A 23,471-nucleotide genomic window follows, 5' to 3' on the forward strand; every position below is an offset into this window, starting at 1 on the left:
ATTTAGTGTGAAAAATACGCTCTAGTGTGTAATGATCCATATGCTTCAACAATATAAAAATTAATTTTAAGAAGATATTATTCCGCAGACCGCACCCCGGTGACCTGGGTTTATCTGCCGGTTATACGGCATTTTGATTGGTGGAAGCCAGTCAGCTCATGTGACGCAATTTTAGGAATCACCCCTCGCACGATGACAACATTTACAATGTGAATGATCACTGTCCAGCACCCTGTTCTGCCAATCTGCAAATCTCAAAGTCCGACACGTACGCACTTACATCCGATCTCTTTGTTTCCAATAGAGACAGGTGACCGATTCAAGCTTGTATCGTTCGCCCAATCTTCGCAGAAAATTCAGAGAGATGTCGAAGACCTACAAGTAAGACGTTCACATATCATAATTATTTTACATACAATGTAAGACTACTTAGCACGTCTGGCCCCTTCTTCAACTTGTGCAGAGGCGGCGCGACATTCGAAATATTTCTGTCATGGTGTGGAATGGTCACCAATAAATTATGGTCGTATGGAGAACATACGATAGCAAAGGCATAACCATGGATGTAAAAAATTATGCTCTGGTTGCAACAAGGCAGGGGTAAACAATACAAATAAACGGAAAAATGAAATTGTGCGTTATATGAGCTGACAAACATGATGATACTTGATAGTTCGCTCCGTCACCGACCAATGAGGTAGGAGCGGCCCGTCTATTCCTTGCACTGCATGCACTGTCGTGTTCAAACACAAATCCCTGCATGCAAGATTGCAAAGCTTCAGTATTACATCTTCGAGAATTACATCTCGTCTATACCTTCGTGATAACATTCACATTACATATTAAAGGACTAAATGTACTCATCAAACATTGTTGTAGCTTTGCAGCTAATAATGACATTGTCTTTAATGCTAAAAAATCGAAATGTTTGTTGGTTAAACCACTACGTTGTAAAATCTCACGTTTTCCCAATGTCTACCTAAATGACACCATTCTGAAATTTGTCGACAAACACTGTTATTTGGGTGTAATTCTGAATTCATCGGGTGATGACAATGATGATATCAGGCGACAATTGAGGTCTTTGTACTCTAAAGCGAACTTATTGATCCGTACCACTAAAGTTAAGTTTACCCTCTTTCAAAGTTATTGTTCTTCAATGTATTGTTCACATTTATGGAGTTCTTACACCAAACAGAATATGAGTGATGTTCGTGTTGCGTATAATAATTCTTTCAGAATTTTGTTAAATATCAGAAACCGAATAAGCATTAGTGATACTTTTGTGCAGAACTGCATTTCGACATTTGACAGTAAGCAGCGGGCTATGAGGGCTCGTTTTTACATTAGACTTAACAGGAGTATTAATACCTTGATAAGTGCAGTCATGTCTGATTATATTAGAAGAGAGAGTAAATGGTGGAAAAGGGTGATGTCCACAGTATTTTAATCATTTACTTTGGTTTCCCATTTTTGTCGTATTGCTATTTTGGCATTTTACTTGGTTTGCTGTGACTTTTTTTTGTTTCAATCGATTGTAACTTTTGTTGTTGTTATTTTTTATACTTTCCTTCTCTGAGCTGGCTCTCGAAATAAAGTTATTATTATTATTATTATTATTATTACCTGAAGTTATTAAGAAAATAATTCGGTTTCAAAACAATTTCTGAAGACACATTAATCCTTTGAATGCTGCAATTTTTCCAACCAAAATTTTAGTGCAGCAATTTTACCAATTTTTATTTTTTTGTATTTTTTTGATAGTGTTGGACAAAATTGACATCGTATTTCATGGGCTACAGCTTTTTCAACATTTTTGCAAAAATCTGAAAAAATTGACTGGGGTATATTTTATAAAGGGGTTAATTAGTGAGAACTTCTTTCGAAGAAATTATCACAAAATATCTTGCACCAGTCTTCTTTTTTGTCAGTGACCTAGTTTCCACGGTCCGAAGCAGGGCTCGCAGAACGAATATGTCTTATTTACAACTGCTAACTAGAAGGTTTATCAAGGAAACTGTTTTATTAGATTCCCCAAGACTTGGAGAAGAGTGACCCCTAATGGATAGAAAATACCTGATATGCTAAGTCTTCTGGCAGTGTACTGCTGGATCATTCCACAATTGAAGCCATTGATTTTAGGCCGCCAAACTTAAGCAGCATCTACAACCTTACTTGCCATACCCAGTAACACATAGTAAAGTCTTGTAGAACTCAGAGACTTCAGAAATTAAAGAACTGTCTACTGATCAAAGAGGATACAATACCTAATAATATTTTAGAAATCAAAAATTAACATCTCTCAACTTATTAAAATCAGAATCATGAAAAAAATCATGTGTCATTGTGAAGAAGGATAATTTTCTCATTTTCTTGTAACTCTATTTAGCAGTCAGTATTTGGCAAAATCTTTTGAAAATATGTGATATGTATAATGCTGTGTTCACAACTGTTTAAAATTACTCTTACGCCTGTTAGTTATCCATAGGAAAATTATTTTTTGAACCTATTGTCACTGTGAAGCAAGAGGATGTGACTTAAATTTGTGTCATATTTATGCATCGGTGTATGCCTTGTCTATGTTGTAACCAACAGACGAAGAAGAGGAGGTCCATACAAGACCAAAGCAGCCACAGATTTGACCAGATGGAGATTGAAAAATGTGGAAGGCAGGCAAACATGGCAGTACATAGAGAACTCAAAAAAGCCAGACAGGGAACAAACCATGTTAGAATTACACTCACTTGGGCTTGACACGGTAGGTTGAATTCAATGTTGAATGTTAAAATTACACTGGAGACTGAAGAGGTTACAAGGCATTTTCAAAATGACTTTAATAAATTAATATATTGTGTGTGAAAACTTTTTTAAGGTACCTTGTGGCCGACTAGGTTCGTGATAACCTATTTTCAAATGCAAATTTTGCAGTCAATTGTATTCCTACCCAAGTATTACATATCACCTGTAATCTATTGTTATGAATTTTACAATGTAATCAACACATTTAAAGACCACAGATTTTTTATAAGGATTTTAGCAAAACTGGTGCAGATTTAATTAAATTTCTGTTAAGTATAAGTCATAGTTGAAAGGAGCAGTCATCTAGTTTTCAACGTTCAATTCCACTTCCGAATTCTGGCTACTTGTTATTAGTACATAGGCTTTAATAAAATGTCAGCCCTAGACCCCCCCCCCCTTTCCAATCGGGACAAAATTTATCTGACGCTAGTTCAATGCCAAGTGTTCAGATCACTAATATAACACTGATAGAACAGCTACGTATAGTGGCTATGCAACTTTGGGTGAATGGGGTATCTGTTGATGAGAGCCATGTTAGGATACATCAAATTACTACTTGTTCTTTATACATGTAAGTCATCCATATAATCGCTTTTTGTATTTGAAACTGTATCAGTCATCCATATATTTTCAGAACCTGATGTCATGATCTATTTTGAAAAACTCAGTTTGAGTTTAATTCCTTTGGTTCAAGTACAAAGTCCAAAAGATGCAACGGCAGAGGAATCTCTCATCAAAACATACGTTTCAAAGTACAGAGAAGTATCTTGACCATTGGGTCCTTTACAAATAACAAACAATTGATTTTCTGAATATTTTGACAATGAAAAGGATCAAATTACATCTTGAAAAGAGAATGTTTATGATCAAAGCATGATGCAAAATAATTGTCTTTTAATGCAAGCAATGAAAGAAGCTAGGATAATTATTTTACGTTGCATGTATATGTATTCTTTTCATTTTGTCAAATTTGACTGTTCATTTATTTGTTGACTTTTTTCAAGCCTGTCCTAAAGTCACTCAGTTAGGATAATGATTCACTTTATTACTATATATTTGAGGAAGATGCTACAGCATGACTCATGTGATTTATTTTTAATGTTTCAGAGCAAATTTGCCCCAACTCTACCCAAGGCTAAATCAGCCCAGGAATCTGCCACCAATGGCATGAGATTCTATTCAAAGCTGCAGGCTGAAGACGGCCACTGGGCTGGAGATTATGGTGGACCATTGTTTCTAATGCCCGGTGAGTTCCAACTTCCTCCCATTTGCCCCCCCCTCCGAATTTTTGGTGCATAAAACCAAATGTGTCATAATTCATTCATCTCATTCAGTGGCGTATGAATCTGTGTGACTTCAGACTAAATACAAGTGTGTCTGATATCCTCCCGCAAGTTTACCATTAAAATTATTCTTGCTTTCTTAAGAACGAGAATAGAATACCATAGGATCAATATTTACAAAGCCTATGGATATTTTACTTGTGAAAGATAATATCCTAGACATTCTACAAGACATAGAAAAGGCCGTTTACAGTTTAGGCCATTATTCTTCTTTTGGGCAAGTTGGTATTTCACTGGTTTCTTCACCCACAAAAAATTAAGCAACCAGTTGTGCAGTTCATGTCAAAATTTTTTGATTGTGGCCTTCCAGGATGTTTTTGGCAATGGCACTGAGAGTGAGATTGGCAATGACCTGCTGAAGTACCATCTGTGGTACATTTATTCTCTGAGCGATATTTACCATAGTTTCAACTTCATGTAGCTTTGTAGTACGATATTTTCCTTGTTAAAATATCAATAGATTTTGTCATCTTGTTTCGAATTTTGATGGAGCTTTCAAGACAGACTGTAAAGTTGACTTTTCATGAGTCGCTGAGTGGTTTTGAAAAATAGACTCCTGTGAACCACACAGTAAAGACCAGATCAATGTACATGGGGTGATCTCAAACTTTTACACTGATGAGAATATACAAAAATAAAACACTTCCAATTCAGAGAAAATTTTTCATTTAATCAAAATTGTTTAAAAAGTTTGCAATTAATGGACTTTCAGCATTGGATACCATAGCTACATATTCAATCCAACATATGCATTGCAGCAGAGACCAAAATGTACAGTATAAAAAAATCTGAATTTCTATTTTTAAGACATTGTGCAAATATGAAAACACTTGTTGTATCTCTTAGTAAAAACTTAAAAATCATGTCACATCTCCTAACACCACCACCAGATAAATGACAACTCACAAGTACCATATTGTAATGCATATCTTCTTTTATTTTGCAATGTTACTAAGATCGTGTGAACTGGTTTTGTTTCTCCAGGTCTGTTAATTGTATGTCACATGACCAAGGTGAAGCTAGCAGATGCTCAGGTAGCCGAGATGATTCGCTATTTGAGATCAGTGCAGGCGCCTGATGGAGGTTGGGGACTGTAAGTTGAAAAATAAATTTCCTAGTAATATATGTCCGTCTCCTGGTATCAAAATTTAAAAAGACAACATTTTGAAGATTTCAGAACATCTTTTAACATCTCACATGAGAAATTATGCGTGTTCTAATACCTTATTGCCTTGAATTGCCTTTTCTTGTTTTGAACATATAGCACATTATTTAAATCAGTCGTTGAAGTGAATTTCTAACAAACATCAGATTGCTGCATTTGTATAAAAGTTAAAAAAAAGGACAGTATTCTGTTATACTGAAATGTCTGAAAAGAGCAAGAGCCCAATAAGATGGAAAACATGAACAACAAACTCCATGTAAGTTTGTCCAATAGAACCTAGAAACACTGTAATTGTCTTGTAATATTATAGAAAGTGATGTACCATGTTCTGGCATTTGGAAGAAATTAAGTCATAATAGAAATAATGGAATCATATTGAGGTAAATTGTGTTTTATGAAACTGCCCATGTACTTTATGTATACAGTGTTTTCAAATTATAGTCAATGTCAAGTATTCTCTGTTGTTTGCTCATTCTGGAATTACTTCAAACTTTGGTTTGATCTTCATGGTCGTTCTCTTCATGGAGTAACCGTAACCATTCTTGAAAGTGCGCCACTCAATTCCAAAGGCATAGGTGCTGTATGAATAGCGCCCTCCAGTGACGTAAACTCCATTTAGGTTTGACCAGTGGCAGGTGTTGTACCACCAAGCAGCCCTGTGGACGGCTGCACAGTCCTCATGCAGCGACATGTCGTTGTCTTTCCCCTTAGTGCTGAACTGTTGACCGTCGTGATAAGTTAAGGAGTCACCAGCATCTCCTTGGAATCCGTCAACTTCAAGCCGATAGTTGTCGCTCTCGTCACTGATCTCAAAATTGTCATACTTTGCATAAGCAGCATTACCTTCCCAGTCTTGCATCTCAATGTACAACTGATAGTCACCCTGATTCGTCAAGTAATAGATTTGTTCGTTACCCAGCCAGAACTCTCCGTCTAGAGTCCCAAATCCTCTTTTGTACTCGTCCCAATCCCGGAAAAATGAGACACTTCCATCCTTTCTCCGTTGGATGACTGTAGTTGCACCATGGATGTCAATTTCACACCAAACGTGAAATGGCTTCGGGGCATTCTGTGGTTGAACCAAATAAATCCCGCTTTCATGTTTCCTGCTACGGTCTGTCATCAATTCTTGACAATCTACAGAAATGGAAAATGTCGAAACATTAAGAGCAATATTAGTAAATTTGGTTGAGCTCAAAATGTACAAAGATTTTGGCAAAACTCCGAAAAAATTAACTCAGGTATATTTTATAATTGTGACAAAAATAGACTTTGACGCTCAAAAGGGTTAAGAGCACTAATAATGCAACGTTGAGTCCTTTTAATCATTTTATGTTGTTTATCACATTTTCTGATTTACCATGAAGTTTTACTGTTCTAGTGAATTCTTGCATCTCAGTTTAGTTCTTGGAACTGTAGTGCAACCCTTCTGTGTGTTTGACTGACTTGTTGCCCTTTGACCGTACCCCTCTCCCCGATCAGTTCAGCCCCCTCCACACAGGTCTGTCTGTAGCCATCCCATCAGCACAATGGATTCAATCAACGGTGGAAAAGTTAATCACTCTGCACAAAGTTCGTTACTAATTACTCTTGTTAACTGTGATTGGTGTTTTGCAAAACATGTCATGAAACATTCGATATTTGACCGGATGAAACCTAGCACACAATAATGATTAATCGTGTTGGTTCCCATTATCTCCCTGTGATAAAAACCTTCATTAATGTCTCCATCAGTGCTGTGTAATCGGCATTTGAATTCCAACATTGCCGTGTCAATTTTGATAAGTGGCAGGCAGGGTCACAGACTCAGTTTTATCTGCTCTAGCACACTGGTTCATAGCTTGGCAATGCACTTTTGACCCACAATTACGGCCCAAAGAGGAACAAAGTGTTCTCAGTGTAAAAAAATTGCCAGGACACTCATATAAAGACAGATTTACAGTTTTTTTATTTTTTATGTAACTATTTCAGAGTCATCGTGTCATTCAGCAGATTTGTGTTCATGATTTTCAGAGTGACGATGTCAGACTAATGTTTTAATTTTGATCAAAACATTCATTATTCTACGATACTTACAGATAATGAGATATTGCTTCAATGTGCATCATTAGTTAGTGCATCCCAAGAATTGGTCCAGTGTAAACAATAGTAAAGTTGTAAAATTAAAAAATTCTATTTACAAGCCAATTCTCAATTTAGGAAACTTTTTTGCATGTCTGTTTGTTCAGCATGTACAAATGACACAAAATTGTTTGCAAATCCATAAGCAGTCTACATATTCTGATATGTTGATTAAACGATGTAAATTTCTAATCAAAAATTGTTTAGATTTTAGGTCGTATGGCCCAGTTATCAGCTGTTAAGTAATTTGATATGGTGTTAGTCATTATATGAATGTATCTATTTCAAAGAAAAGCATGCACTTGTCTCCCAACAGACATTACTAAAATGTCAGAGAAAAATAAATTTTACGTTTTGGATATTTTATTTGTAAAAAGATTTCCACGAGTAAAAACTCCAATTGAAACAAAGAGAGCTTATTTATAATATTTCATTTTCCGTATGCAAGCTAGTACTGCAATAAATTGCTGAAATGCACACCGGAGGTCTGTACCAATACAGTATCTGTGCAATATTTGTTCTGTTTTCAACTCAAATACCGCAATGTACAACTGTTACCATGAGAGTCATGACGCATACAAAAGTTATCAACTGACATATACATTATATTGATGCTGTACATATCCAGTTCAATCACACCTGAAATTTGAATTCAATGAAGAGGACAATGATAGTGATTCAATTTTCTCACAATTTTCTTTTCATCTATGACTTTTCCATTAACATTTTGAAACATCAGTTAAATATTAATGTTAATATTACGGAGGCAATAGCTGACATGTTATATATTCAAACCATGGTATACAAATTGTGGATTTGATATAATTTGATCAAATTTTTCTTGGTAATATAGAGTCCTTTACAAAGACTCTCAACTTTAAGGATAATGGAGAATCGTTGTGTCAAAGTTTCTTTAGTGCGGAAGAACTTTCCTACTGCCTTCAAAGTTGGGAATACTGGTTTGACTATGGTGACTTGATATCACCTTTAGTTTACACTGTCATAAACTGGAACGATCGTGAACTGGAACGATTGGGTGTTGGTTAAGAAACAATGCTTGCTATTTTCAATATTTATATTTCTGAGTAAACAAAATAAATTTTGCCATTTGACGGATATAATGAGGTCAAAGTCAATGCGTTGTTTTCCTTACGTACCTACACTCCTATTCCTTTGAACAGCTGTATGTGAAAAATTCAAATTTTTTTGGTGAAATTTTTTTGAAATTGACAAAGAGGATTTAAGACTCTTGAGTGTGCAATTATGTGTAATTGCATTAGATGCCGATTACATGCGGATTACTACTTGGTTTTGTAAGATTAAGAGAAAAACTGAAACAATCAATTTGATTAAAAAAACTATGAAACAATGAACTCTACCAATGTAAATTGGTACACTATTTTTACTACAGATGAAGCTTGTTTACATTACATTTTTTGTGAACAATCAAGTCACATGAAAAATTGATTTTAGTCAAATAAATCAGATAGAGAAAGAAAACCTTCACCCTTATCTTATCAATCCCTCTGTAAATAAAGAGATATACCAGTGAAGCACTCATGTTAGGATAATTTTCAAAACATCAAGTTTCAGCATTCTGTGGCCATGGTTGTGATGCATTGATACGATGTAGGTGTCAAGTGATTTCAGTGAATCATACCAACTGTATGATTGATTATTTATGAATATATGGGATGTTTTTTATGTGTAGAAACTGCTGTGACCTCTGACCACACTGGCAGTATACAATACTTTTAGCATGTGTTAACACAACAGAGCTGTGTATGAAAATATGATTATATCGGTCCAGATTACAATACCATTGTCCTATTATTGGGTTGCTGGTAATCGTGACATTGTCCAAGTCATGTTTCTTGTATTGGAAAAATCAGTGCGGTTTCAAAGCTACTTCTCATGGAAATGTCAGCTAAATGAATTTGAAATTTTAATATTTATCCTTTATCAGAAATCAACAGGTAGGTTTGAAAGTTTTGGGACATCAAATACAGTGTTTTTCATACTAGCAGGTACACATGTGTAGGCCATCGCTGTCAGAATACTGTGGCATAACTTGGCTATACTACGTAAGTGAACAAACATATATTGACAGAAAACACTCCAAAGCTCAGGAAGTTGTGGTCACTTTGAAAATCAATTCAAACATTGATGAGATCCAGTGGGACTCTTATGCAATTGAATTGCCGCACTCACAGAGTGACGTGGTGTAACTAACAGATAATCAGTGCAGAGGCATGAAGAATTTGCAAGTATGTCTAATATTCTCACTATCACATCAAGGAATATTATAAAATTGTTTTTCAGTGGCCGGAGTGACTTGTAGATACTCGGTCATACTGTGCCCATGGTAGATATTTACCTTTATAGATTGGTACATAGCTGAATGTGGAAGCTTGGCCGTTCACAGATGCAGAATTTTCGATGACAGTTTCAAGACTCCTAACTCGTGCCTGGAGCCCCTCCACTGTTGTTTGCAGTGACTCACAGTTGCAAGATTGGCCTTGTGGAACCACAAACGTGTATGCCTTACATGTCTCTTCCGAGCTGTGGTCCTGTCCAGATACACTGAAGGAGAATATTATCATCCCAAGAGACATCAACGACAGGGCCTTCATCTTGTCGCGCTTAACTCTTACCGATCCATTCTGCGACCTTTGACACGGTAACAAAACTCCGATCACCGATAAATTACCTCATTCATTAGAGAGTTAAAAATTAACTGCAAGGTCGCCGGACGACAAGAAAAGGAGAGGTCAGACCATCCACCAGTTGAGAAAAGCCTTTTCAAATCTACACAAAACACTGATACTTTTCCAGTGTACAACAGTGCATTGAGTAGGAAATGTTCTCACCAGTGAAGCTGACACCACTATACTGCGCAATAATGAGCACTCACCCAGGGGCCCCAAACTAAATCCTTTTGTCATCATCGCTAAATCATTTTTTATTGGTCATTCAGACATTGAATGATTTACAGGCCTGCTTATAGGTGACACGAGTCCTTCAGCAATGACACTTTAGAGTGCTGTGAAAAGACTCTTGAAGTACCCATCACTCTCAATCTGATCTCCCTACTCTAGTGTGCCTTCAAATGGGACTTCTTCCTGGTGCTTAAAGTTAATTTGGAAGTTTGATTCTTAAATTCCGGTGCTATGATTTTATTCTCCTCGTTAATTTTTGTCTGATGTGAGAAATGCTGTTCTGGCAACAGACCAAGTTTCTGTATCGTTTTCATCAGATCTTGCAGCCATCTTTACCCACAGCTTTAAGATGTCCCTAGGTCTTCAAACTAAGTTTCACCATCTTTGTCACTGTTTGTTCTGTTATTTCTTACAATTATATTACTTTTCAATCATCAGCACTATTTTTTTCGTAAGTTCATAAAAGTATTAAAAAATGAAAAAAGGCAATATGCACATTATGGCGTCTGTTTTCTGTATGTCTGTGGTCAGTCTAACTCTGGAATGTACTGAAAAATGGTATTCTTGTACTAGTACTTTCTTGAATGTAGTGAACTATTAATTTACAAATGTACTTCCAAACGAAGCTGACTTAATGAAACAAATTAATAGAACAAACCCATGACATTTACCACACACCTCCTGTCTGATCAGTTCATTCTCATGTATAGTGGTGCGGTATGTCTTTTTGTTCTAACAAAGTAAGCAACTCATTTGGCAAAGCTTGAACTGTTCATTCATCAATCTCGACTTTTACTGTGAAATCTGGTGTTTGACAGAGCATCATGGTCCTACTTGGAAGTGTGGTTAAATATTGACATCGGTGTATGAAATGTTTGTACCTCTGTCTTTAGCATGATTTTGTTGATTAGCCAGTAATAATTTTCCTGACTGTTGCAAGGACATTCAGCAATCATACCACTGAAAATAGTCTATGTTGAAAGAGCTTATATCATTTCAATTTCTCATGATCTTATCCGAGAAGTCTCCTCCTAAAGCAGGGTACTTAAAAAAGTAATTCTAAGTTGTTATACATGGCACAGATCAATAATTTTGCGGTTATTGATATCACAATATTTGATTTCTTTCAAGCTTTGATTTTTAGTGATGTATGTATTTTCATTGCACAGGTATCACATTCATCCATTAAAATAATGAAGGTATATTTATGTGAAGGCACCGTCTGTATGAAGATTGATAAAACAATATCAGGATCAGTACTACTGAGATTGGCACTCACAAATAAAACAGAAAGAGATTCTTTTTACAGAAAACAGTGAATCTTTTTGATCATAGCTTATCTAAAAAAGTCCTGTATTTGAAAAAAAAATGGTTCTGTCACAAACATGTTGTAAATTTTGGCATGCCATGTTGATTCACTTCAGTAAGTATTTTCCTTCCTGTTCTGTACAAAGGCATGTTGAAGGTCCAGCCACGGTCTTTGGAACGGCATTGAACTACACAGCCATGAGAATACTTGGAGTTGGACCTGACGATCCAGACATGGTCAAAGCTAGAAACATACTCCATGGATTAGGTAATGTGAAATTATTGATTGCTGATACAGTACCGCTGTCTTACAAAAGCATTTAACCTTAGGGACATAAAACTTACCGGTACAATTGAAGTAAAAGTTAGCTTGTCCCTCAGGGACAGATTTTTAAACTCTCAAAATGTTACCGTTATGTCACTTTTCTTATCTACAGCAGAAAGTGGTACAGAAAGTTAATTTATAAGAAAGTAGAGAAACTCAACTGCAGCCATTTTGAATTTCAAACATTGGTAAAATTGAAGCATAGACCCTGGAGCGAGAGGCTCTCCCTCCAGGGTCTATGATTGGAGTTATTTGCTTTTCTTGACCAAACTTTTGTACCATGGCGATCCTAATGTTTGTTCTCAAGTGGAAAGGAAGATAATTAAACAAATTTTTACTGTATTGCATTTTCCAGGTGGTGCCAGGTACATTCCATCATGGGGCAAGTTTTGGCTGGCAGTCTTCAATCTCTACAGCTGGGAGGGAATGAACACCCTCCTACCTGAAATGTGGTAAGCTGATGTAAATATAGAAAAAGAAAGATCAGAAGTATAAATAACATGAAATTTAAAGTATCTTAATGACACACATTGCTGAATAAAATAACTGTTAGCGGTAAGTCATTATCGCGGAATATAGAGTATCTATGTATGATGATAATTGACTAAGTACAGAAGTGGTCAGTAAGTTACATACTGCAGTATTTTCACAGTATTTAGTGTTTTGTTAAAGATCCACATTACATTAGGGACATTCTCAGACAAGCAAATTCATTTAAACTGGTGGTAAAAACAAATCGTCAGGTGCAAACGTGAACATTTTAGTTTTCAAACATTTCAAGAGATAAATACTCAAGATGTTTTCAATGATTTTTGAAGACAGCAGTACAAAGGCCTCTCATTGGTCAATAAGGACTTGTGTTACTGATTGTAACAAAACTCCTAATACAGAACTTGTCTTTGGCAGGTTGTTTCCAAAATGGACGCCAGCTCACCCATCCACCCTGTGGTGTCACTGCAGACAGGTGTATCTACCCATGTCATACTGCTATGCAGCTAGGATCACTGCAACTGAAGATGATCTCATCAGATCTCTTAGAAAAGTAAATACAATTTCTTGTTTTCAGTGAAATTTCACAACAGAGTGTCAATCCTGCCGGGTAGTTCTGAAACCAAATGGATGAAGAAACATAATTTTCTTTTTTGTGCTGAGAGAGTGTCCTTCAGCTGGTTTGACAATTTCCTGTCTTATCCTGACACATTAAATCACTCTCAGGCAATGGAATAACACACATTACAGGAACTAAAATTCATACTTTTGGATAAAAGATTCAAATGCATAGATACAGAAAATTCAAAATGGTATAAAAATATACATAATACAGTATAATGAACATGTATTTGATTTATTTCACAACTGAAAATACAAGCACAAGAAAACCATAACAGACACTTTGAATTTGCATTGTCTTTTTAATTTAAAAGTAATTATTACTAATACAGTGGACTTTTTTCATCATTTAACCCCTTGAATGCCGTGTCCGTTTTTGTCATCTTTATAAAATATCGTCCAGACAATAATTTTCTGATATTTTCTAATTTTTCATCACAAACTTTAGCCAATAAGAAATCATGTCCATTTAGTCTAAAATTATCAAAAAATTAACTGAAAATTTCATAAAAATTACAAAATGTTGCACTAAAATTTTGATGCGAAAAATATGATCTACAGGTAATTAATATAGGTTACCAGCATCTACAAAAAGATTTACCGAATCCTTGATTCTGACATAATTTTCAGAAACATAAAAGACAAAAACAGAAATGTAAGAATGGAAATTTGAAGCATTTGTCATTATTATTTTGACAACTCTTTTTGGTGAGATGCATTTAATCTTTAAATATATGAATCATATGAATCATGAATGAATTGTTTTAGGAGTTGTATGTGGAAGACTATGACAGTATCAACTGGCCAGCACAGAGGAACAATGTCCGTGAACCTGACCTTTACACCCCACACAGCTGGTTACTGAACTTGGCTTATGGTAAGCTACAGAGGGGCCATGGGGATGAGGATCAAAATTACAATAAGTGAAACTAAGCATTTTTGACGGCTCAATGAAAATTGAGGAAGAAAGATTCTTGAATAAAGACATTGCTGAATTTAGAGTCTTGATAATTTAATGAAATGAAAGTCATTGCGATTCCAAATAAGAAAAATCTGATTTCTAGGTTGAATTTCAGGCGGGTATTTAAAACCATACAAACACACAGTTTTTCTTGTCACTGTAATTATCAGCTCAATGTTATCAGTCAAACCATCACAAAACCAACTGAAGTTGTTATCAATGGATTTCCATCCACACTTTGGAATTTTATGCTCATGGTTGAATTTTTTCACTGGTTAGGTGAGTTAAATGTTCATCCTGCCCGGGAAACAATCTTTAATCCAGGCATTTAACACACTGAGCAAAAATGAGTTTAAGAAAACTTGAAAAAAATGTCAACTATTATGCATTTACATTATATATGCGTTACATGCGTTCATCCGTTTTCTAGGTGTACTTAATGTCTACGAAGCTTGGCACAGCAAGCGTCTCAGACAGAAAGCCATACAGGAATGTTTTGAACATATCCAGGCAGATGATAGGTTCACCAAGTGCATCAGCATTGGTCCAGTAAGTTTTGCAACTTTGTCAAAACTTCTGCAAGCTGAAAGTTTACCCTCTTTCAGTTAAATTTTTCTTTACTTAATGACAGGTATAATATGAGCGTAATATTATTCCAATGTCATTCTTCTTTGTATATGATAAATCCAGGTTGCCAATATTGTTTTCTATCTGTCAAGAATCTTCATGTATCTATATTCTATTTTTCTATTTACATATATCTTTTAATCTAGTCATTGTCTACATGTGTATGTACTTGTACCCACATCTGACACACACACACTGATCAGGTAGTATGCATCTCAAAAGCAAAAGACTTCAACTTTTCGCAAACTTTCCTCAAGGAATCTTTCAACCATTCTTTGTCAAAATCAAGAATAAAAATCAGGGGTCACTGTGTAAATTTTGGTACTAGAGAAACAAATTACCCAAGATTTATCAATATTTAAAATTCAAAGTGGCCATTGTGGCTGTTTGAACTCTAAGGAGAAAATACAATTTTCAATTTTCCAAAGACAAAGACGGTGAAAATGTTTCTAACACCAAGACCTTTAAAAGGAGCCCCACAAATGGTAGATCAGAAAAGAATTGTAAAAGTTTTAGAGTCTGAATATCAACCCCTTAGGGGCATTCTACCTTACAGTAAAGACAATGAAATGATATCAAATTCCTACCTTGACTATTTGTCAGCTGTGTCATGTGACTGTTACTTGTCTGTTTCATATCCTCAGATCTCTAAAGTAATCAACATGTTGGTGAGATGGCACGTGGACGGTCCAAACTCAATCATCTTCAAACAGCACGTGGATAGAATTTCAGACTATCTATGGTAAATGAAATATTCTTTCAATGTGTTGAAATAGTTTTAAAATCATTGCCCTGCCTTTAATCCCCAACAGATGATGTTGATAATTTTGTTTAGGTAAACAAAATTGAGGTCATCGTTCATCAGCTGTGGCAACTTTTGATACTAAGTTTTACAAGTATTTTAGATTAAATATGATTGTTGAAATAGGCTGTGTAAAATTAGAGTTAATTTGACTTTTGCACACTTTTACTCTGAGTTGATCAGACACTTAGCTTTTGACTTTTTCTATTTTTCCAAATTCTGTAGGCTTGGACTTGATGGAATGAAGATGAACGTAAGTACTCTTCCACATTCTGTTACGGCTCTAGTCATTTTTATAGTGTGTGAAAGGATTGTGTGAGGAAGAAATTTTGCAGGTAGACAGAAGAAGCAGGGACACTAAATTAACCTAGCCTGATGTGCAAAGGGCCTCAGTGCATGATGGACTTGTGAATCCAGAACCTGTGTCCGTGAACAGTGGTGGTTTTGGATGAAAACATCACCAGGTGATTTGTGGATAACATGTGAATAAGAGCAATCAAATGGTTGTATGATTGAAAATCACTCTCCAAATCAGTGATTTTTTCTATCACATATAACTGCCTGTATAGATTTGCATTAGTTCTAACCATTGCAGCCTTTATCTCTACAGGGCACCAATGGATCTCAGCTATGGGACACTGCTTTTGCAATCCAGGCATTCATGGAGGCCAACGCCCACAAGAACCCAGAGTTCAACGACTGTCTACAACATGCCCATAGTTTCATGAAGCTCACCCAGATCCCAGACAACCCTCCAGATTACCAGAAATACTACAGACAGATGAACAAGGTAGATGAAATCTGAATTCTTTGTCTTTTGCAATGGTAACAGTGTGTTAGTACTAACTGTTTTTAAAAGAAACTTAATGGAAGAAAAATCATCCACGCTGGACAGTTGCCTATATGTTATGTTTGCTTTTTTGTGCAGCACACACCAGTTGTGTAGATATAATAGTGTTCTGAAGGTACATACAGCATTAAAAGTGTTGAATAATCAGTATGAGCTCTTTATTATGTATGTTCTACGAAGTCTAGTAGAATGTATTACACAATACTGTCCTTGATAACTCAGCATTGAGGGGTTATCCTCTGAGGCCCTGACTCATTTAGAAAAAAACCTCTAGCATGATTGTATGATAATATTGCTCCTACAGACAGAAATAAAGATACATTGCATTATTGACTTCTTGTTTCACCCTAGGGTGGTTTTCCGTTCAGCACTCGTGACTGTGGTTGGATTGTCGGAGACTGTACTGCCGAGGGTTTGAAATCTGTCATGATTTTACAAGAGAAGTGTTCTTACATCAGAAATCGCATACCTGATACCAAATGTTATGATGCCGTCAATGTGGTGAGTAGAGTTTTCTGTCATGTCCACTTTCTGTCAAGGAAGTCAGTAGTTTCGCTGTCTTTTGTTTATCCTCCACGGCAAACAGCAAAATTTCACATGAGTTGGACACGTTGATAAATTATTGTAAGTATTTCAATAGTTTTGGTTCTGACTTGAAAGGTTTTTCATTTCTGTGACCACAATACTTGTATAGGACATTACAAAACAATGCGATAAAATGAAAACACCATATATTTATTGAAAATCTGGTTTGAAGATATGCTACACTAGGTGTTGTCTGTGGTACAGAACACTCCTTATAACTTTGTAAATATATATATAACTTTTAATCTTAATCAAGGATTTTATCTCAAAATCACTACGCATTTTGTAATATATTGAATCAAAATATCTCAAAACCATGATGTATAATAATCTGTGTCCAATATCATATCATATTTTATGGTTGTATTTCACAGCTTCTCAGCATGCGTAATTCAGATGGTGGGTTTGCAACTTATGAGACCAAGAGAGGCGGTCATCTGTTAGAGCTTCTGAATCCATCGGAAGTATTCGGTAAATGAATTTTATATCTCTGTTTTGGGTAATTTTAGCTTTATCTTATGTTAGGCCAAACCAGTTTTGAAGTGAAGAAATTCAAATCATTTACTGTGTGCATAGTTTTTACTTACGGACCTGTTGACGTAGTATACATATTGAAATATAATCAACTAAATTGTATTTCCTCTCCAGTATTGAGCAAATTGAATGGAATGTAAAATACACTTCATTTGTTCAATTTTACAACCATCTGAGATTTTTTGATTGGGCAAAGACCGAGATGTATCAACAGCTTGTTGTCCACTACTGCATATGCTTTGAAAACAATAGTGTATATTATAGATTATTATACATCTACCATCGAGAACAATTATGTAGAATTTTGCGTGCGCTAAAAAAGCCGTACGGAACACCTGTTCCGTAACACGTACGGTTTCAAGGAGCCCCTGCGGCTGAATGTGCGCGTTCACTATTGAACGGTTTCAAGGGACTCATTGGACGAGTGTCAGAACATATCTCGCGCGCTCTGTACGTACGTGTGTAGTGCACACACACACACTATCCTGAACTTGCAGAAGCGTGTCCGAGATAGCGTTCCACACTTGCGCCATAAATCGGAAGAAAAATTGTTGACATTGCATGAAAACGGTCATTAATCTGACAATTTGATGCCTCAGTCACGAATATAAGATGTATAATAATAAGGCTATTACGAAAATACCGCAAAGGATGCACTCGGACATTTGCGCCGCGCATCGCCCGACGCGAAGCGGAGGGCGATACACACCGCCAATGTCCTCGTGCATCCTTTGCGGTATTTTCGTAATAACCTCGTAATATACACGCAAGTGAGCTAATTTTGTAAGATAGAGCTAACATTATTAAATAAAGCGAACATTAAAGCAAACATCAAAGGATACATACACGATACAGTAACAATTACAGTAATGAGTGGTAAATTCTACACGTATCATACATTAAACCTTTAAAGATTTCTAGTCAAGACAACAAATGATGAAAAGCAGCCAATGCAAAAGTCAATGTTCTTTGCTGCAATTCCGATGGTGATAACTCAGATGATGTTTTTTTTTTCACATCAGGTGATATCATGATTGACTATACCTACGTAGAGTGTACGTCTGCTGTGATGCAGGCGTTGAAACACTTCCAAGATTCTCACCCTGAATACAGGAAGAGAGATATCAGGTATGCATGCTATCATGTCCTATTGTTTCCAAGTGCCATCAATGCACTCAAGTGCATTTCATTCCCTGCTTCATCTTCAGCAGACAATTAAACTACCGCTTGCCCACGTGGCAAAACATAATTTGATTTTAGTGGCACAAGTTTGGTGCCAGAGGAACAAAGTAAGCAATATTTGAATTTCTAGATGGCTGCTATCCCTGTGTTAACGCTTACAGAAACAATAAAATTTTTGATTTTCATGAAAATAAGCCAGTGAAAACTTATTTACGCCAAGGGCTTCAAAATGAGCTTGCACAAGAAATGTACTGTGAATATTTGAGTCTGAATATCTGTACCCAAGACGCATGCTACCTTAAATAAACTAATATATGTGCCATATTTATTTGGATGAAAAGTTATATGCTTTGTAAAATCACTGTTGTGTTTGAAATTCCTCTGACAGAAATTGCTTTTCGTTTTTCAAAACTGATTTGCAGAAAGACACTTGACGATGGCCTAGCATACATAAAGAGGAAACAGCGAGGTGATGGCTCATGGGAAGGGTATGTGGTCCTACTTTTTTCAAAACTGTCATTATTGCATTTTCTTCATCAGTTAGCTATGGAACTTTCATAACATGCACATGTCAAAATCAAAAATGTCTATTTTTGATCGCATAATTTACTCACAATGTTAAATCTGAAGGGAACCAAAACAATCAAATTTTTGATTTCATGAAAATAAGCCGATGAAAACTTATTTGCATCAAGATTGATTAATGCATATAATTATATATAATATAATTATATATAATAAAATTATATGACAGAAAGTAACATCAGGCTGTATGTGTTTTATTCACAGTTCATGGGGTGTGTGTTTCACCTATGGTACATGGTTTGGATTGGAAGCCTTTGCATCTGAGGGCTACAGATATGACTTGGGGTAAGATACATCATTATCAAACCTACCATGGCCACCGGCAGAACAATCTACAGTGTATTTGATCTTCAACAGCGCCCTCACTGGTGACTTTGCACATTAAAATTTCACACAACTAGGAAATCTCTGGCATATAACTCCATAGATTAGCAGGAATCCTGAGAGATAGCACTGATTGATTAATTAATTAATTAATTCATGCATTCATTCATTCAATAACAAAGGGTATCTTATAAGTGTTATTAATCTTATAAAGAGAAAAACTCCATTTTTTAAAACTACTTAACTGGCAATTATGTCATAGTTGCTCTCAAGGCAATACTTTGAAATGGCTTGATAGATATCAATTTAAACTTTCTAACTCTTGCTTTACTTTGGAAGAATTGCAGTCTAGGATCTGGACTTCATCTTTTGGCATTCATCCATACTCAAAGGACAACTGCCAAAAAAGGGAGTCCAGATCGTAGACAAGAAGAATTATTGTATGTGTGTAAACATATGGCAGATCTGTGACTGATGGGACGATTTTAAAATATTTATTTGCTTTTCATTGGTTGATTCAGAACTGCAACAAAGGAAGTGAAGAAGGCGTGTGAGTTTCTGTGCAAGAATCAGATGCCAGACGGTGGCTGGGGAGAAAATTTTGAATCTTGTGAGGAAAGACGTTACGTACAGTCAGAGACCTCACAGATTGTCAATACAGCCTGGGCTTTGCTGGGATTAATGGCTGTCAGGTAAGTGTATGAAGTTGAAACTCAAATTCTAGAAGAATTACCTTTGATGTCCTGTTGTTCCTAATTTATGCTAAAATATTTATGTAATTTATGCTAAAATATTGATCTCCCCTATGGTATCTGCTGAGGAAATTTTTACTCTGTATTATTCCACAAGAAGAAGCCTTTTAATGTGTAAGGTACATGCAAGTTTCAACTGTGTGCAAGTTTCACCACATGCAAGTTTCACCCACATGCAAAAAGGAAAGGAACAACATTGAAAGGAAAGATTTAATTAAATTCATTTGGATTATCCAATCTTCTGCAGTGCAAACATAATATAATTGAGTCAAATCGTTGATTTCGTCAGTATCACATTTGAATGCAAGTTGCACGTGATGGGTGTACACATCACACTTCAACTTATTTCTCTTGCAAACTGTTTCATACAAATGTTGTTAATAACACATCAGCCAGTGTGGTATTGATTCTACCTGTTTTCATTGACAGACATTTGATGTTTCTGATCTTTTTTGTTTGTCTGTTTTCCAGATATCCTGATCTATCAGTTCTGGAGAGAGGAATCCAACTGTTGATATCAAGACAGCTGCCAAACGGGGACTGGCCACAGGTAACTATACATTTCACACTACCCTGTATTCTGCGTTGCTTTCTCATTTCTCACTGTACTAGAGGGCCAACTTTGTTACAGAAAACATAGGAGGGCCAACTTTGCTACAGAAAACAAATGGGGCATTACCAAATTATGATGGTAAACAGGCTAAACCTTGTCACATTGAATGACCCTAAACTTTAGGGCCTTGGATAATTAAAACATGCGCACAGTAAACAAAACTAAGTGCGTTTGTTCTCAACCCCCCTCCCCTAAACGGAAGTTTGGAAGTGCGAAAATCCAACCAAGCCTCATTCTGTATCTGCATCCAACAATCGCTGATTACGTCATTGTGAAATCACGCATACGCTACCGACCGCCCCCATACCCCCTCTAAAATCAGTCTCTGTTCAGTGCCAACTCAACAATGATGTAAGCAATAGAATGAAATGAAACAGTGTATCCAAAATGATTCTTACGTTATTTTACTCGTGCACCGATTCACATGTATGTCAAAAGAATGCTGGTGTAGCGCCAATGCCGTACTGCATACTGGCCTGGTACATGCCGAACAATGTAGAGCAATATTTTGCGATACAAAAAAAACATGTAGCGAGATGTTGCAATAGGAAAACTTGTAGTGCCATTTTGGCGCACGGTAATCAAAATATAGCCAAACCCCCTCCCCCTAAACACAGAAGTTGCATTTACCATGCGCGTGTTTTCATTATCCCCGGCCCCTTATAAATCTATGGTCTTTATTCCAATAAAGTTGGACCAATACAGGAGAAACTGGGGCTGCAGGAATTACAGCCCTGCTCTTTCATACCCAGGCGTGATGGGATTTATGCTTGGCTGCTCTTCACTACTACAAAGTGACAGTGCAGATCAAACTGCTCCATGTGGTTTAATATTAATAATACCTGTAAAGTATTTTGTGAACTCAAATCACTGTTCCACTATGCATTTGAAATATGATTTACTGATGTATGAACCATGCATGAAACATGATTTCAAATATCGTATTGTCCACACCTTGAAAGGTGTCTACAGACCCAACTCAGTCAGTGTGAAAACTGTCATTCCCTCATTCAGCATCGAAAAAAACAACTGTATGATTATCTTCTGCATCATTTCACAGGAGAACATCAGCGGTGTCTTCAATAAATCCTGCGCTATCAGCTACACCAGTTACAGGAACGTCTTCCCAGTCTGGACCCTTGGAAGATTTGCCAACTGTTATCCAACCAGTAGTCTTGCCAAACCAACCGTCAATGGCTTCTAATCCATTATTGTCCATCAGCAATGGGAACATTCCCATCCCCATCCCAGCCCTCCCCTCCCACTTCTCATAAAAATAGACTGATCTGTTATATTTACTTAGCAAGGTATGGACCAGTCTATTTTATAAAGGGGTATAGACAAAATGAGTCATATGATTTGGACAAATTATTCTGCACCATGCAGGTATCGTAGTCACAAAATGTGTGACTGCAGTCGTGATGTTAGCAGAAACATTATGAACATTTCCTCGTGACCAGTCATTTCATGAAGGTTTCTGATTGGTTATACAACATAGTCATAGTACTTAACTCAATAGAAAGTAAACATTTTGAGTTGTATTTTGGGGTTTTTTGCAAAAAAAGAATATTTGTGCAATATTAACTGCTTGATTGTCAAATTTTAAATGAACTGGAAGATTTATGTACTACAACTCACAAAGGAAAGTTTTTCTGCATAGCTTGGATTTATGTGATACATCCAGCTTCCCTTTCAAGATGTCATTTTCCATACTTGGCAATCTGCCAAGTGATTTCAAATCTGCAACATGTTTATGCAGAATATAGTTTTAGATTTACTTTGGCTTCTGAGTCAGATGCAGCCTATGGTATAGTGATTTTTATTTGAGAACTTTTTTGCAGAACACAATACTCAAATAGAGAGGCTCCACAGATGATGTGTGCCTGAATTACAAAGCATCGGTTGTCCAATCCATGGCAAGAAGAAATGTTAATATGTTAACGCTTGTTTCAGTCCAGCATCCTGATTGGATGGAAATGATACGCGCCTGGCCAATAACATTTAAATGATGGCTGCTGACTGAAATATACTAGATGTGCACAATTTTGAGCTTCCAAATTTAGTCTGGTTCCCTGACCCATTTCCCCGGTAGAGGGCGTGGGGAAATATGGGGTCAGGTACCGGGTAGCCATCTTGAACAGAATTTTGTTCAAGATGGCGGAGGTTAGTCACCTGACAGAACATGCTACAACAAATATGGCTGCTACCATGAAAACGCCGGTCAAAATTCGACTGGATCAGAATTATGTTCGAACACTGGTATCCGAACCAAAAACATTGGCACACAAGACGGGAAACATAAACTGAAAGGATTAATCCAGAAGTACGGGGAAATAGAGGTGATTGAAGGCTGGCTGTGATATCGCAGCAGTACTTGTTGCGTGTATCGAACGCGCTAGGGTCATTGAGGTCATCGCCGACTGTGGCGTGACCCCAATGACCCGAGCACGTTCGATACGCGCCACAAGTACTGCTGCAATATCACAGCTAATTGAAAGCAAACTTTGTTGGAACTGTGAACGACGATTGATTTCGATGGATAGAAT

General features: G+C 36.5%; 2 protein-coding genes across 2 annotated transcripts; one reads left to right on the plus strand and one right to left on the minus strand.

The window, feature by feature from the left end:
* The first annotated feature begins 173 nt into the window (after positions 1-173).
* On the plus strand, positions 174-22,762 carry LOC139140618 (lanosterol synthase-like). Its single transcript, XM_070709980.1, has 20 exons — positions 174-381; positions 2,596-2,758; positions 3,907-4,045; positions 5,127-5,235; positions 11,822-11,943; positions 12,356-12,452; positions 12,907-13,042; positions 13,879-13,987; positions 14,502-14,620; positions 15,343-15,440; positions 15,726-15,753; positions 16,111-16,290; positions 16,702-16,851; positions 17,310-17,406; positions 18,492-18,597; positions 19,074-19,139; positions 19,441-19,521; positions 20,082-20,252; positions 20,784-20,862; positions 21,986-22,762. Exons 1-20 carry the CDS (start codon positions 365-367, stop codon positions 22,127-22,129), a joined length of 2,211 nt encoding a protein of 736 aa, XP_070566081.1. The 5' UTR covers positions 174-364; the 3' UTR covers positions 22,130-22,762.
* LOC139140620 (microfibril-associated glycoprotein 4-like) lies at positions 5,052-10,324 on the minus strand. Its single transcript, XM_070709982.1, has 2 exons — positions 9,806-10,324; positions 5,052-6,444 (listed from the first exon to the last, which is right to left on the minus strand). The coding sequence occupies exons 1-2, from the start codon at positions 10,059-10,061 to the stop codon at positions 5,777-5,779; spliced, it is 924 nt and encodes a 307-aa protein (XP_070566083.1). The 5' UTR covers positions 10,062-10,324; the 3' UTR covers positions 5,052-5,776.
* Positions 22,763-23,471: the final 709 nt, after the last annotated feature.

The sequence above is a fragment of the Ptychodera flava genome, chromosome 9 (assembly GCF_041260155.1).
Source record: "Ptychodera flava strain L36383 chromosome 9, AS_Pfla_20210202, whole genome shotgun sequence".
Taxonomy (NCBI): domain Eukaryota; kingdom Metazoa; phylum Hemichordata; class Enteropneusta; family Ptychoderidae; genus Ptychodera; species Ptychodera flava.

Excerpts from the sequence above, each read along its gene's own strand:
- LOC139140618 (XM_070709980.1), top strand. Across the intron at positions 15,441-15,725 it reads AGAATTTCAGACTATCTATG|GCTTGGACTTGATGGAATGA; the intron begins GTAAATGAAATA and ends CAAATTCTGTAG. Across the intron at positions 20,253-20,783 it reads CTGGGATTAATGGCTGTCAG|ATATCCTGATCTATCAGTTC; the intron begins GTAAGTGTATGA and ends TCTGTTTTCCAG.
- LOC139140620 (XM_070709982.1), bottom strand. The coding sequence starts at position 10,061 with ATGAAGGCCCTGTCGTTGATGTCTCTTGGGATGATAATATTCTCCTTC. Across the intron at positions 6,445-9,805 it reads CTATGTACCAATCTATAAAG|ATTGTCAAGAATTGATGACA; the intron begins GTAAATATCTAC and ends CCATTTCTGTAG.